Consider the following 16,546-nt stretch of genomic DNA (forward strand, 5'->3'; position numbering starts at 1 on the left):
AACTTGTACCATAGTGTTAAATGGACTGTAGTGCGTTACTGCAAAACGCACTAAAAACGCATTGGTGTGAACCTAATGTTAAATGTCATCTCTGTGGACATTCTGGCCCGTATCCATTGCCCTGATGATTTTCTCCCACTGAAACTGCCACACACTGGATGCTTTTGTGACCTTCAAAATAGACGTTCAGAAAAAAAACCTCTCAAAATGTTAAAAAAGGGGCAGGCTCGATGGACTACTTGGTCTTTTTTCTGCTGTCACTCTTCTATTTTATAAACTCTAGTGAGTGTCATCCATTATTCTACTGTTTCATGAAACAGCTGCACCTCTTGACCACAGCTACGTGCTTTATGTATTGATTTTAGCTAAAGGACACGCTCTATTGCTATTTGGGATAACAAACAGGTGTTCCTAATAAAATAGTAAATGGGGGGGGGTGTATATCATTAAAGCAATTCTATCACTAAAATAGCTGGAATTGGGAGTACAAATTGAAGACAAGCTACACATATCTTCATCTACCTCTATGCCCACTGCTAAGCCTGAGCTGCAAAGCTCCAACACTCACTGATAGTATTGAAATTTGCCCACCCCTCCCACATATTCCTACTGGCCCATTGTTATGAGAGGTTGGCTCACTGGCCAATAACAATGTTCAGGAGGAAGCAAGGTGGGCAAGACTCAAAGATAATTAGAAACAGTGACCTGGGAGATGACAAACACAACCACAGGGATGGTCGGATGTGGCCCTTTGCTTGCCTTTTTCTGGCCCTCTGGCTCTATTCCTAACACCAACAATGGGGCACTATTCGTGCAACCGATACCAAAGATGGGGCATTGTTTACTTCCACTGATGCCAGAACATTTACTACCCCCACTGGTCACACTCTGGCCCCCCAATGTCTGAAGGACAATAAACTTAGCCCTTTGTTTGGAAAATTTGGAGACCCCTGGTCTGCAAAAACCTTTTTCAACTGCTATGGGTTCCTCCAAAGACTGCTATGGGTTCCTCCAGCAAGGAGCAATTTCTGCCTCTCAGATAAGGCCAGCAATAGGCGGAGCGATTTTCTTTCCTGCACACTTTCCCTGTTGCAGGAAAGAAAATCTCTCAATTCCCCCATAAACACAGTGTTGACGAGAGACTCCCTCCCATAGAGCCACTGTGTTCTTCCAGGTGGGGGGAGCTGTCCCTGCCAGAAGAACACAGTGATTATTGCTAGTGGCTATAACAGCCACTAGCAATAATTGCATGTAAAATTCAACAGGCTGGTTGTACCAAAGATGATTGATCGATCCACTTGGGTACATTCAGTCCGCCCATACATGATTCAAATATCGGCCGGTTCCTGCTGAACCGGCTGAGATTTTTGAACTGTCTATGGCAGGCTTAAATTCCCTTTGACATCAACAATCTTTTTAGCTAACTGTTATGCCGCGTACACACGAGCGGACTTTACGGCAGACTTTGCCCGGCGGACTTTTCCACGGACTTTCTGAATGAACGGACTTGCCTACACACAATCCACCAAAGTCCGTCGAATTCGTACGTGATGACAGATGATCGGACTAAAACAAGGAAGTTCATAGCCAGTAGCCAATAGCTGCCCTAGCGTGGCTTTTTGTCCGTCGAACTAGCATACAGACGAGCGGACTTTTCGACCGGACTCGATTTCGACGGATTGATTTAAAACATGTTTCAAATCTAAGTCCGTCCAACTTTTGAGAAAACAAAGTCTGCTGGAGCCCGCACATGATCGAATTGTCTGACGAAATCCAGTCCGGCGGGCAAAGTCTGCCGTAAAGTCCGCTCGTGTGTACGCGGTATAAGAACAGTATTTCTCCCATTGACCACAAATATAAGGAACTTTCTTCCCACTGACCACCAATCTTATGAACTGTAAAAATAGTAATTATTAGCAGGGGTTTCCTGAAACTGGAAAATTATTTCAAGGGTTCCTCCATCTTAAAAAGGTTGTGAAAGGCTGGTCTATAGGGAGGGTTGTATCACGTCTGTGCTAAGGTTGTCTAAAGTTTTCTGATCAGTGATGTCATTGGTGTGCGGCTAATTGCTTGCTTGGATAGATAGACACGGAGTGTGGATGGGCTCCTGTGCCTGCACCAATTTGAGGGAACAATTGAGTTTGGAGTGGGCATATTTGCTTCTATTTCTATACAGTAATTCAAGGTTTCTTCTTTAAATGTAACAACGCCCCTCCCTCAACTCCACGTGGAGCGGACAAGTGTACCTGGCCAGGGAACATGGTCTAGTTTAGTATTGTGACCGCTGCTCATCAAAAATTACACAGAAGTATTTTGTTCCCTGTGCCATAGTTTTTTTTTTCTCCTCAACAATAGGTTCCTTTTAAAGAGTTCCAACCAAAAATAAAAATCAGTAGATATTTCAAGTATCACTCACACACCATTTTGGAAAGATGTTTTTCATTGTACATATAGATTGGTTGTACAGTCTATAAGTATCTCTTGTTTGAATGAACAAGGCACTTTGCAAAACAGTTTCATTAATGTACATAAGAGACAACACGACAGTAGCTTAAAATCTAGGAAGTAGCCATTTTGTAGGTGGAACCATAATTCTGCCAGGAGGGAGTGAGATCACCGAGGCTGATGTAGGTTCTTCAGACAAGATGGCTGCTTACATAGCTTATAACAGGTACGCTTGAAGGGGTTGTGTCAGGATGAATACTTCATTTTCACTCGTGATTTGAGTGCCAGTAGAATATCAAGTGTGTACAAGAAGAAGCATATAGACGTCTGCTTGGAAATAAAAGACATGGATGCTGGCTTCTATTTACAGTCTTTTAGCGGCAAACTCTAAAAGAACCAAACACAGAATGAACAGCTTGCATATAACCTGGAAATAGAGCTCCCTACCCTAACTCAAACACTATTGGCAGGCCTTTGTGCCGATTCTCTGCACAGGCTGCAGTTCTACTTGTTACATCTTTTCCTGTTTTTTCTGCTACTTTGGCTTTTTAGCAATAATAAACATTGTCAAGGGCAGTCTGGTAGTATAGGCAAGGGTGGGCTTTTTTGGGTCCAAGCACAATAAAGGCCTGAAAAAAAATGCCAGAAAAAAAACACTCATAATGGCTTGTATTGCAAGGGCGTTTGCGATTATGAGCTATTTTTTTCCAAAACATTTCCCTTTGCTCATTTTTCATTATAATCAATAATCAATTTACACTTTAAAACCCCGAACATGCATAAAGGCTGCTTTTCTGCACGCCAAGCATTTTTTCTGCCAGAAAGCTTCTCTCAAAAACGTGTTTGTGATTTTTTTTTTTTTTAATTCAGCCTGTCAATGCTCCTCTGCAAATATGCCTGTAAACACCCAAATATACATGGACACACAGGCTAACATAGAGTTGCTTTTACAAACTGAAAGAAAAAAAGGAGGGTGGAAGGAGCCAGAAGCATGATGTACATGAACACATCACAGCACCCTGTCTTAGTACTCCTCCCAAGAGCCCTCAGCCCTGATATAAGCAGTGGGCTGCCTCTTGGGCCTATAGGCTTGGTAGGAGTTATGTAATTATTAAGATGCCTTAATAGGCGAGTGCGAGTCAGGAGGAGTCAGCATTGCATGAAGACTGACTATGCATAGTTCAACACGCAGGAAGACTCCTCTTGCATTTCATAAGGCTTTACATGGTTCGAGGGGCAACCCCTCTTCCACAGAGAGGCTCTGAGGAAGAGGGGTCACCCCTCAAAACAAGAAAGCCGTATGAAATGCAAAAGGATACTTCCTGCGGATATGCATAGTTTTGTAGATGGTCGATCTTGGCCCTTTGCTATGCTTATCTACATGAATTGTTTGCGAGTATAATTGCTTTTATTCATCAATAAACTGTGTATTTTGGTAATGCGCTAGGCTTGTGCGCCCTTCTCTTTGTTTGTTTTCTAGTGCTGCATGAGAAGGCATATCCGTAGTCCCAGGAGGGCTGCAAGGCGTGTGAGTGCTAAAACCACCAACTTGAAGAGCGGAGAGTCTATTAGATCCCCAGCACCACACTCAAGTGCAGGAGATTGCGTTTATAAAGCTTTTGCATGCAGACTACCCTAGTAAACACTGACTTGTGATGCTGATTCTCCATAATGTAAAGGACTACGATCCACTGATTGAAAGGGGCAGGTCAGGGGCAGTAAGGCTGGAGAAGGCTAGATGATGCTGGATGGTCTCCAGCCAGGAAATGAGGTGGGCTTTATCTGCTGCAACTTCTAATACACACTGTGACCAGCCTTTACAACTGTGCAAGACTCAAGGTTCAACTTTAATTGAACCTTAAACCTCTGAACGCACAGTAAAACTGCAATCAGGTCTAAAAATGTTGTATTTTGTGCTGACAATGTGTTTTTTTTCTGGCTCAAGAGTTATTGTATTTGAGCCAACTGCAGCTCGGACCATGTGAGGCACAAGCAACTGGCTGAGATTAATAGAAAACTCCAATTATAATATATATTGTGTTAAGGACCTCCCCCTCCCAGTCGTTAATTATATAAGGAGAAAGGTATATTTACCTATACCTATAAATTCAAAAGTGCTAGTCATGGGCTCTCAGAAGGGACCGCAGAGTCTCCGACTGGCTGGTTCTCCCTGCAAGGCAGTCCCCTTTTCAGCACAGATCATATGACCAGTACTCTACAATTTGACCAAGTGATGGTCATCAGCAGGAGCTGCAGAAAAGGCCTTACAGTGCTTCTTCTACTATTAATAATTTTAAGAGTGTAGGCTGGGAGAGGGTGCAATTTAAGTATAGGTGACCGTGATCATGTGACTAATGCCTTAGTGTTTACCCCAGCAACCGGCATCTTAGTGGGAAATCATACAGATATAGATCTGCAAATGGGTCGGGTTAGACAGCGGACCCTAAAACAGGACAGGTCCAATTTAAACTGTTTTTTCTGCAGTCCATTAACATACCAATACTTGATATTTTTTTGCCATTGTTTGACCATACAACCTCTTTAAAACACAAAAATCTGCAGAACAAGACTCAGGAATTTGTAGCACACCATCTTTGATGGAAAAGCTCCATCACAGTCGGCTTGCCGCGGCTTCCTTATTTTTGCTTTGCACACAAAGGAATCATAAAAACAACAGTAGGGTGGGGTGACGAGAAATTTGTGTCAACTTTTCTCTGAAACGTCACCTTATGAAGCGTAAAAATGTTATTGAGCAGGAAAGTAATTTAACATATAATGTAGCCAAGTAAAAGAGAAGACCACAAGATGTCACAATCCAATACTGTTCAGTCCATGTGGCTACGCATGGCCTCCTCCTCGCAAGCCTTCATTTTGTTCTTTTTCAGTCTGCTCTCGAACGTGATGGCTCTTCGATCAGTGCCAGGTTGCATTAGTCTTTGCAGGACATACTTTCTGAGGTGCAAAAAGATGAATAGGGCTTTAATAAAACCAACAAAGGAGACATTCAGGTTGGATGTCCGTGAGGATTTCGCTACATAGCAGTGCAATAAAGCACTAATAATCACTCACACAGGCTGGTCTGAGTTGCTTGTTACCAGACAAGTTAAACAATAAAATGCTAGCGAGCCAAAAAGTCAACATCAAATCAACTAGTATCGTAAGCGAGAATTACCGTATATACCAGAGTCATAGTGCGACCTATTGGCTCAGCAGGAAACGGTATACTGAGGCTGGCTTTAAAGTTTCATGCAGCTCTTAAAGGCCTGAGGTGTAATTCTTTTTTATCTCTAAAAAGCACTGGTGTGGTTTATGCAGAACTGTGTCTGGATAGGCTGCAAAGATCGCTGTGGTGTACTGCAGTGAAAAAAAACGATTTTTGGGAATAAAAGGGCACGTTTACACTTGCTTCAAAATGTGGCATTGGACACACTTTTTTGAAAGCACTTGGAATGCCAATCAAAGCGCCTGTCACTAAAAAAAATTGGTTACCTTACAGTCCTGTTCGCATGTGTTTGCTTTGCCTCAAAATTTATACCCCATGTCGCTATTTTGGTGCTCCACAGTGTCTCCAAAGCCTCCATAGGAGTCTATAACAAGCGTTAGCTTGGCTTTGTTTTGGGGGTATTGCAGGTATGAGATATCCCAGGATGCACTGGGAAACCAACAAGCGAACCAGATAGACGTCATCAGCAGTCACTTCTGGTTCACGTGTATATCATCTGGGAGTGACTGGTGCAGACCTCACACCTGGTGTGCAGCATGGAGCAGCAGGAAGGCGAGCGGGGTCCAGACTGGAGCGGAGCAACTAGCAGGCAGTACACATAGTGTGCAACACAGTAACGCTATATTGGAAGGTGAGCGGGGACCGGAGAGAGGGGACTGAGTGGCAAAGGATCAGCGGAGCTGGGGGACCAGATCAGGAGAAACTAGATGTCACACGCGGTGAACAGCGTGGAAGCAATATAGCGGGAGGTGAGCGGAGACCGGAAAGAAATGAGGATCCACAAACCAAAGGATCAGCAGAGCTGGGGATACTACTGAGTGGGGCATCAGCAGAGCTGGGGGTTACTACTGAGCAGGGGATCGGCTGAACGAGGGTACGAATAATCTGGGGATCTGCAGAGTGGGGGTACTACTAAGCCGGATTTCCACTGTGCCCCTTTAAAACAAATAGAAAATGAACACATGCAGGGCATTTGCCAAGCTTCATCAAAACCTCAAAAACCATCACCGAAGCATCAAAAAAGCATGTTAAAGCAGTAGATGCTTTAATGTGTGTTAAAGTAGAAGCAAGTGTAAATGAGCCCTATAAAGGGTGCATGGTAACAAAGTACTTGGTTTTACCCAAATACCACCTCAACGCAAGACAACAAATACACGTTAATGGGAATGGAAGAGTTTAACATGTCAAAGGGTCAGTCCACTCGAAACTGAGAAAGTATCTCTCAGGGATTCTGTTGGTAAGGTCTCTGTACTAAGCTCCCAGGTCAATACAACTGCTCTGCCCATTATGAGGGGATCTCACTCTCCCTGTCGAGAAATCACTTGATTCCCCCAACCACACTAAACGGCATGGATGGAGAAATCTCCCCTGTTGGCTTTTGTATTATGACCTGTAGCTGTCAGAATACCCGCACAGTGACTACTGCTGTTTGTCTGCAGTCACTGTTCAGCTCCAAATTTTATGCCCAGCCCTTTCATTTCTCCCACTAACACCAACAATGGGGCACTATTCCTCCCATTGATACCAAAGATGGGGCATTGCTTTTTCCCAATGATGTTGGGACCTTTTCTACTGTAAATGGCCACAGTCCAAACCCCCCTTAAATCTGAAGTACAGTACACTGTCCCTTTGTTTAGTAAGTTTAAAGAGACCCCTGGTCTAAAAGGATCTATAGCATCCAGCCTGTCACTCAGACAGCGACTTGACTAAAGATCTAGAAACACAAAAAACTGGAAAATAAAAAGGCAATAAAATCCCAGCAACAAAAGAGGACCAAAGTCTCTAGCAGGGAACTTAGGTCCTAACACCTTGATGCTGGGCAAAAAATGTAGCTACCTCCAGCAAAGAGAGGTTTTGGTCACCTGCAAGGGCTGCCCCTAGGCTGAGACTTTTGTTTTTTTTACCTAGTGGCCTACTCATGCAGTGGGTACTATAACGCTATGGTCAGGATCTAAAGATCTACATGGGGTTCTTCAATGAATGGAAGATGATCACATTTGGGTGGACTGACCCTTTAAAATTGTGTTTGTGTAGGTGAAAGTGCATTACATGATGCACATTACTACACATGGATAGATATGAATGAAAAGGCACTGAATGGCTGCCTTGTGTCTTCCCTCTTTATGCATGTGGCCAAACTGTTCTTATTGTACAGAGCAACCAGTCTGATCTTTCCCATGAAACACAAAAGGGAGAATCTGCTTGTGGTGGGTCTTGGGAATGGCCTTTAGAAGCTCCTATGTGTCTGACCCAGTATGCCTTATTTCTCAGCAGTTCATAGGACACAAATTGATTTTTCCTGTACAGATGTCAGGACCAAGTGGAGACTGGGGTTACCAACTCATACTGGTTGCATATGAATACAATTGGCAAGCAAAATGGATTCCGATATGGCAAGCAATTTTTATTACTTCAGTATGTCAAAGCGTAATTGGACAAGTTGAAGTTAGAAGCCGATTGGCTACCATGCACAGCTGCACCAGATTCTGAGTGCTCCAGTTTTAGTAAATCTCCCCCTTTGAGTGCATAAAATGGCCACCAATGGCAATTAAGAAAAAGGTACATGTTAGAGAAAACCTGTCCTGAGAGCAATAGAAGAGCTGCCATTGCTGACCTCTGAAAATGCTAGCTGGCTTGTTGTGTCTGGCTTCGTATTTCATTATACTGGGGATATTTGTACACTGACAGGTTCCTCTTAAAGTCAAACTCTAGGCAGATATAGAAGAAAACACCAATTAATGCAATGACGTATTCATTAAAAAAAAAAAAAGAAACTATATCAGCAGACTGGGTGAGGAGTTTTTGCTGCAGTGGAGGTTGAGAACCAAGCCATGTTGTCTGTAAGGGGTTTGGATCACAAGATCAGCTGAAGAGAAATCTTTAGAAACTGTAACAGTTCACTTATATGTACACTAGATGATCAAAAGTTCATTGACACCTGACCCTCACATCCATGACCTCCTTCCATTCCAAAATCTTGTCCAATAATATGGAGTTGCCCCTCTACAGCCTGTACCCTCTGGGATGGCTTTCCATAAGACTTTAGAGCGTGTCTGTGGAAATGTGTGACCATAAGAGCATTTACGTCAGATAATGTTGGACTAGAAAACCTGGTGTTTATTATGGTTGAGATTGGGGCTCTGTGTAGGCCACTACAATTATATATATCCTTCAATTATATATGGTGCCCACTTTGTGCACATTGACACTCTCCCACTGGAACTGAAAGTGGCCTTCCCCAAACTGTTGCCATATAGTGCAGGTGCGATGGGCTGGTGTTCACAAACATTTGTTCACATAGTGTATCCCACCTGTGTAACTTTTTAAAGTTCAACTTGTGTTTCTTGTCCTATAGGGCAGGGTTTCTCAACCAGGGTTCCGCGGCACCCTGGAGTGCTGCAGAGTCCTCGGGGGTGCTGCAGCAAAAGCATAAAAAAATGCCCCAACTAAGGCAGGCAAACATTTTTTACTGCCGCCTCAAGCTATTTATAACCGCAGTGCTGCCTTCTAAACTGGCATGTAACCTCCTGTGTGCTTTGCAGCTTGGCTGCCCGACCATAGAGTGCAGGGATTGTACTTAAACCAGCGAAAGAGTTAAGGGGCATTCTAAAATCGGGACGACTGTTACCTTTTTTTCTTTTCATTGGGAAGACTTATGATACAGTTTATTAATGTTTCCATGGGGTGCAAAAAAATACAATCCGTCGGTGCTTCACAGTTGTATTATCTTTTATAGCAGGAACGGCCCCAGAGGATTATGGGAACATCAATTGATGGCTTTGTGCAGCAGGGCATTATTGACTGCTCTCCGTATTCTGCACTTCCTATTGTTCTGAATGCTTCAAGGCTCCGACATTTGTATTAGTTTGAGCAGTCTGAGCTTCTCAGAGCGTTAATATTAATTTGCCTTTCTTTTTTTTTTGCTCTCATCTCATTTTTTCCTCCTCTTTTCAGCATTGAGCATCTCTTGTTTTGTGCATGTATGATCATTTTGACTACTCGCGTCTCTATCCAAATCCTATTCAAAGCTTCAAAAGAAAAGGAAAAAAAAAAAACACACATGCAAAGGCTGCCATCAACCAAAGAGGTTCAAAGGAAACCAGTGACAAAGATGCAATGATCGTTTTTCTGTGATCTCAAAACTCCTCCCCTTTTTTTAACGATTCTGATATTGCAAAGCAAGACAGCAAAAAAATGCAACTTTATCATAGGTATTTATTAACTTTATTCTAAGCATATACAGACTACGGAGGATCCCCACAGGAAAAACTGTCGCCCGGGAACCTTTTTTCAGTCTGGGGACAGTCAGTCTTCTAGAGCTGGTTATAGGCTCTAGGACAGTAGTCTCCAAACTGCAACCCGGGGCTGGATGTGGCTCTTTGCTTGCCTTTATCTGGCCCTTGGGGCACTATGCCTCCTACTTATATGAATAACTATTCCTCCCACCGATATCAATATTGAGGCACTATTCCATCCACTGACACCAACAATGGGGTACTATTCCATCCACTGACACCAACGATGGGGTACTACTTCTCCCACCGACACCAATGATGGAGCATAATTCCACCCACCTACACCAATGATGGAGAACTATTCCTCCCACTGACACCAACGATGCAGCACTATTCCTTTCGTTGATACCGACAGGGCACTATTACTCCCCCTAATACCAATGATGGGCCATTTTTTACTCCCACTGACACCAGGACATTTTCTACTCCCACTGGTCACAGTGCAGCCCCCTAAAGTAAACAGGCCCTTTGTTTAGAAAGTTTGGAGACCCCTGCTCTAGGAGATTGGACACTAGGAAAAAACAAAAGGCACAACCCCATCTAGTAGCTACACCCCTACATGTACTGAACAAGCTCAGGTTAGATTACTGCCCTGCTCCTCAGCTCTTCTGCATTAAGACTTTGGCCTTGTTCACGCAGCCTTCAGCTTGTATATGGGCCGTGTATACAGCACTTGTCAAGCAGCTTTGTTGAAGCCTTTAAACCACCATTCAGCTCCAGTTTCGGGAGGCTAAACATAGATCTTAATAGAAGCACTTCATACTGGAACTGAAGTTTTCTTTAAAGTCTTCAACAAAGCTGCTCAAACCTTTACAAATGCTTTGAAAAAACGTCCATATCCTTTGTGCACAAGGCCAAAAGCTAATGATTTGTATATGTACAGCTGCTGGCACTGTCATAGCCCACTCCACATTCTAAATATTCACCCTAGCAGTCAACATTATGCTCAGTGCCATATTGGCCTCCCAGATCTTGGCTACTCACTGAGGAGTCACCCACTGTGGTAAATAGACTGTGTACAGAGGACTCTGATGTGGCTTATTAGTGTTTATTGGCCCTGGAGTGATTCTTCCTCAACTTCTTTTGCTAGTCTTTGTCAGATCCTATGAAGATTTCTCTCCATTCTTTAGGAAAGGTTCACATCTATGCGGGTGCGGGGCTGCACCCACAGCAAAAATGTGCTGCTGTTAGTAGACTTGTTAGTAGATGCTTAATTAATGGCACACCCATGCACTGAAAACTGCAGCACATTTTCCCACGCCCCATAGCACTATGCAGTTCCCCGACAGCTGCAATTAAGGAAAAGGTGCGAGAAACCTCTTCCCTGTACTTTCCTTAGGTACAGCCATCCATTTAAATGCTGTGCTCATGCAAACATGGCAGCAGGGAAACTGCAATAGTGTGAACCTAGCCTTAGGTCTGGTCAGGGCTTTGAGGGTTTATCTGACTGGTAGGAAGATGGCCTCTATTCTATACCCTCACCAGGAATCTCAATTACCAGTTTAATTACCACTCAAAGGATTCGCATTAACATTTTGCCCTGCCTAAAGAATATGTTAACCCAACATTTCATATTCCTGTTATGTGCCTTCTGTAACATGTACTTGTATGAAAAATCATCCTGTTCTCTTCGTGTGAAATCACTAGTGTACCTGCCAGTCCCTCTGCTTTCCTATTAAAAACTGACCAAATTAGGAATGAGAGCACAGCCTGGTCAGTTTTCTGGCTGTGCTGGAAACCCCCTCCTACTCCCCCCCCCCGTACAGCCATATACTAGGAAGATCCGTGTGATGTTGTTTCTCCTCCCCCAGATCTCTAAGCTCCTTATGCAGCTAAGAGGGTATACCTATAAAAAAAAGTTGCGGTTCACCTATACTATAACAAGGTGTGAGCTCATCCTTTCCCACCCAATTTTGGGCCATATGGTTCTACATGAAATGACGTGATTTGGTCACACCACAATTATTAAGGGTGGTCTTTGGCAACAGGGGCCGGTCCATAAGTCCCTAGTTTGCATGTGGGGTGCCGGACTCATAGCTTTCTATAAGTTTTTTTTTTTCAAGCACAGGATTAGAGCCGGAGGCCCTAATTGGCTTGAAAAAGGTTGGGCTTGGGGCGCAGAGCGCTATTGGTTTCCAAGTTCTCCTCCTGGCCAATCAAGATCTATAAAAGACCGGGAGGAGAATCCAGGGAAGCTGCGGCGGTGGAGGGGTGAGTGCGGACCTGGGGGGGGGGTTTGTTTGCCACCCCCCTAAAAAAGTTTAGTACCAGCTGCCACTGGTCCTTGGCATACTTTTACCCACTCTTCTTTTTGGGGGGTCTCAGCAGTAAAAGACTGACGTGTTCCCCAGCAATCCTGGGAGAAAAAATAACATTGTTTTCTCCAGTAGTTCATTATCATCTGGTCAGTGAAAAGAGAAGCAGCAAACTGATGAGTTCATCTCTCTGTCACTTTAGGCTCTCCTATTATCAATATATTCCTTGTTAGCACAGGTACATTGCAGCACATCTGACTGGCTCCTTGTACTGCTTTCTCCCAGTCTGAGCATTGCTGTACAGAGGAAGGCAAAAGTCCAATGTCAAATTAAATTCAGTTTTGTAATTACAATGGCTGCTTTTATATGAATGCATTTCTGCATGACTTGGTGTTTTTTTTCTTTTTACTAACCTGCCTTGAGTTCAGCTTTATCATAAACACGTTTTACTGCATGTGCGTTTATGCAAAGACGCATAACAAGGTGGGGAAAAAAAAAAAAAAAAATCACAAAAGTTGTAAAATTTGGCCTTCGAAAGCCCCTGTATGTAGAACTGGCCTGGAATGGAATTTTCTACATTTAATTTGCAGCTATCCAAACTAAGCAGTTGATAGATAGGAGGGGAAAGTTGATCGTCTGCCCTATTATTTAAGTGCCTTATTGCTTCACGAAGAATATGTGGTAGCAAAAAAAAAAAATTATATATTTATCAAATACAAAGAAGGAAAAAAAGAAATCTAAAAAAATATACATCTGGATTCTATAAAAATATGAGGAATATTTGCTGGTAACAAGATACCACAGACCAACCCATGACAGTCGAAGGTTGGGTACACATGGGCACTGGGGGAGTCGCCCACAAAAATGGGTACCGAAGGGTCGAAACCTGTTGTGTGCTGCGGACGCTCTTCCCCCGCGGTGAAGCAGACTCTGTACTGAGCACTTGTGTGTAACCTGTATTATGTGTCTCAATACACCCTGTGAGTTCAGGAAGCCCTCTGCTAGCATCAGGAACAGACACCCGTCTCCCTGTGACGCCTGTGTAAACGTAACCGGACATAGTCTGTTCAGTGACTTAGACCTCCAGCACTGTGCTCAGTTGAGTCTCGCCGGCTATTTGGACCGGATCCGGTGCTTCGGCGGGGCTGGCGGAATCCCAAGTGCTGCTTGCATTGTCCAGAGTGTTTCCTGTGGAACCAGCGCTGTTGACGCTGCCTGTTCGGGACCGGTATGGAGGCAGCTCCGTCTGGCTGTAAGATTCCATGTCGGAGGGATACGGAGGTGGAGGCAGAGAGAACCAAGGCGGAGGGGAGCTGAGAGAAGAAACACAAAATGTCTAATTTAGAACAATACTACCCAAAAAATATAGGAGATGACGGTTTGGGGTTGATTTACTAAAACTGGAGAACAATCTGGTGCAGCTCTGCATAGAAACCAATCAACTTTCAGGTTTTATTGTCAAAGTCGAATTGAACAAGCTGAAGTAAGAAGCGGATTGGCTACCATGCATCAGCATTTTTCACTTTCCAGTTTCTGTAAATCAATCCCTTTGTGGCAAATACATAAGAACACCCTTTAGTACAAAATCCATCAAAAGTAACACAATTGTTTTTCAGTTGACCTGGTGCTTCAATTTTGACATAGTTACATAGTCTGGTTGAAAAAAAAAAGACACAATACCATCTAGTCCAGGGATATGTAATTAGCGGACCTCCAGCTGTTGCAAAACTACAAGTCCCATCATGCCTCCGCCTATGGGTGTCATGTTTGTGGCTGTCAGAGTCTTGCTATGCCTCATGGGATTTGTAGTTCTGCAACAGCTGGAGGTCCGCTAATTGCATATCCCTGACCTAGTCCAACCAATAAAAGAAAAAAAAAAAAAAAGATTATATAAAATCATATACTGTATACACAATTCTATACCCACAGTGGATCCAGATAAAGGCAACCCCCCACCCCCAGCAAACCATGCTCCAATTTGCTCCAGCAGGGAAAAAAAATCCTTCCTGATCCCTCGAGAAGCAATCGGATATTTCCTGGGTGAACTTTACCTATAAATGTTAGTACAGTGGAACCTCGGACTGCGAGTAACACAATACGAGCACTGTATTTTTAAAAATCGTAACTCGGTTTGCGAGTGTTGTCTCGCAATACGAGCACGATTCAGGCCAAAACGGTGTGCAGTACCGCTTTTGGTCTGAGATGGGGGGGGGGGTGCCAGAGCTAAACGTCGCCGATCGCAGCTGTTCGGAAATGCTTGGAAAGGCCCGAGGACAGCACGGCTGACCTTGGCAAATCTCGGGTAGGAAATCTTTCTGAGGTTTGCCGAGGTCCGCCGAAGTGTCCTCGGTCCTGTTCGTCCGTTTCTGAGGCTCTCCGGCGCCCCCCCCCCCCACCTCTGGCCGCATGCGGTATTGCATCCCATTGAAGTCAATGCGAAACAAATTATTTTCGTTTCCATTGACTTCAATGGAAAAACTCGCTTTGATATGCGAGTACTTTGGATTACGAGCATTCTCCTGGAACGGATTTTGCTCGTAATTCGAGGTTCCACTGTACCCAGTTATATTATGTACATTTAGGAAAGAAGCCAGGCCTTTTTTAAAGCAATCTACTGAGATTGACGGAACCACCTCTTAAAGAGGATGTAAACCCTAATGGGTTTTTTTTTTACTTCCTCTTTATTTCCCTGCAAAGGTAAAGCATAGTAGCCCATTATGTGTCACTTACCTGAAACCGAAGTCCCCAATGTCACCGCTGTCCCCACTAGCAGGGAGCGTCCATCTTCACTCCTCTTCCTTCCAGGGTCACGAACTCCGGCTCTGTGACTGGCCGGAGTCGCGTGACGTCACTCCCGCGCAGGAGCCGTCAGTCACGGCATGACCCCCTTTAGAAACGGCACAATCTGCCCCTTCTAAAGTGTGCATGCGCCGTAGATATCGATGCACGGCTTTATTGTAAATATCTCCTAAACCGTGGAGGTTTAGGAGATATTTCCAGCACCTACAGGTAAGCCTTAATATAGGCTTACCTGTAGGTAAAAGTGGTTGTACAGGGTGTACAACCACTTTAAAGGAGTCTATTCCACATTTTCACAGCTCTTACTGTGAAGAAACCTTTTCGTATTTGGAGATGAAATCTCTTGTCCTCTGTTATGATCTTAATGTGAATTCCGCAACAAGTTCACTATATGGACCCCTTATTTATTTGTACATGTTGATCATATCCCCCCTTAATCTCCTCTTCTCAAGAGAGAATAAATTCAGTTCCTCTAATCTTTCCTCATAGCTGAGCTCCTCCATGCCTCTTATCAGTTTGGTTGCCCTTCTCTGCACTTTCTCCAGTTCCCCAATATCCTTTTTTGTGAACTGGTGCCCAAAACTGAACTGCATATTCCAGATGAGGTCTTACAAACGGGGCTTAGGGAAGAATAACTCGAGGCAACCAAATAAAAGCTCCATTTAGTTAAATTTTTCCAATTCAGTTGCTTGAAATCTATTGTTACACATCAGGGGAAAGAAGACTTGCAGTGGGAGTGCTTACTCTGTAAGCCAATGGGCAGAAAGGAGACGGATCATGTTATTGCAGTGCTAGGACCTTGCTGCTGTATGCTTCTAGTGCAAGATGGCTTCCTATTGGCACTTAGGCTCCTGTCACAGGATCAGTTGGCTATACAGCAGAATAAGGGTTAATGATACAAGTTAGTTAAGGGGTTAAAGTGGAACTACGCTGCATCTGAGCACCACAAACCAAAAACACAATTTAATTCATTTTTTATATTCAAAGCAAACTCCGCTATCCATCCATGTCTCAATGCTTTATTTTGCTGAGAAATCATTTCTCCTAGCAACTCTGGCAGTGGCCATCTTCAGTAAGGGCAGATGATTCATGGAGCATTCACGTCCTGGAATCTATCTGCCCTTAGCTCAGGCATGCAGGAAAAAGGGTGTGCTTAGCTGAGAAAACCCCTGCTCCTTTCCTGAAGGCTCCTGGGATGTATGACATCATCTGCCTAGTCATTGAAACCAGGAAGTAATTAAAGAAATGTTTAAAAAAATTAAAACAAGTAAATATGATATACTTTCCTATCCATTTACTAATGTTAGCAGCATAAAGAATAGAAATAGTCAATGTTGACTGAGAGAGTAAAGTTTTGCTTTAAGAATTAGGGTTCGCTTTAGAGTTCAGGTTTTTGGGGAGGGCAGGTTAAGTGTTAACAGTTTACTTAAGGCATTATTTGCTAGGTGAAGGGTTAAAAGAGAAGTATGGGGTTCTTTAAAAAAAAAAAAATGTGTGAGTGTGTGTGTATATATATATATATATATATA

The 16,546-nt window shown here is 43.6% G+C and overlaps 1 protein-coding gene across 2 annotated transcripts in view; it reads right to left on the reverse strand.

Annotated features, from left to right (window-relative positions):
• Positions 1-2,422: 2,422 nt before the first annotated feature.
• The window catches only part of LDLRAD3 (low density lipoprotein receptor class A domain containing 3), a 218,656-nt gene continuing 204,532 nt past the window's right edge, over positions 2,423-16,546 (reverse strand). For both annotated transcript variants that reach the window (XM_073604192.1, XM_073604191.1), the window contains exon 6: positions 2,423-13,531. In XM_073604192.1, coding sequence (XP_073460293.1) covers positions 13,294-13,531 — 238 coding nt within the window. In that variant the 3' untranslated portion in view covers positions 2,423-13,293. The remainder of the gene's footprint in view (positions 13,532-16,546) is intronic.

This window comes from Aquarana catesbeiana, linkage group LG11 (genome assembly GCF_042186555.1).
Source record: "Aquarana catesbeiana isolate 2022-GZ linkage group LG11, ASM4218655v1, whole genome shotgun sequence".
Classification (NCBI taxonomy): Eukaryota; Metazoa; Chordata; class Amphibia; order Anura; family Ranidae; genus Aquarana; species Aquarana catesbeiana.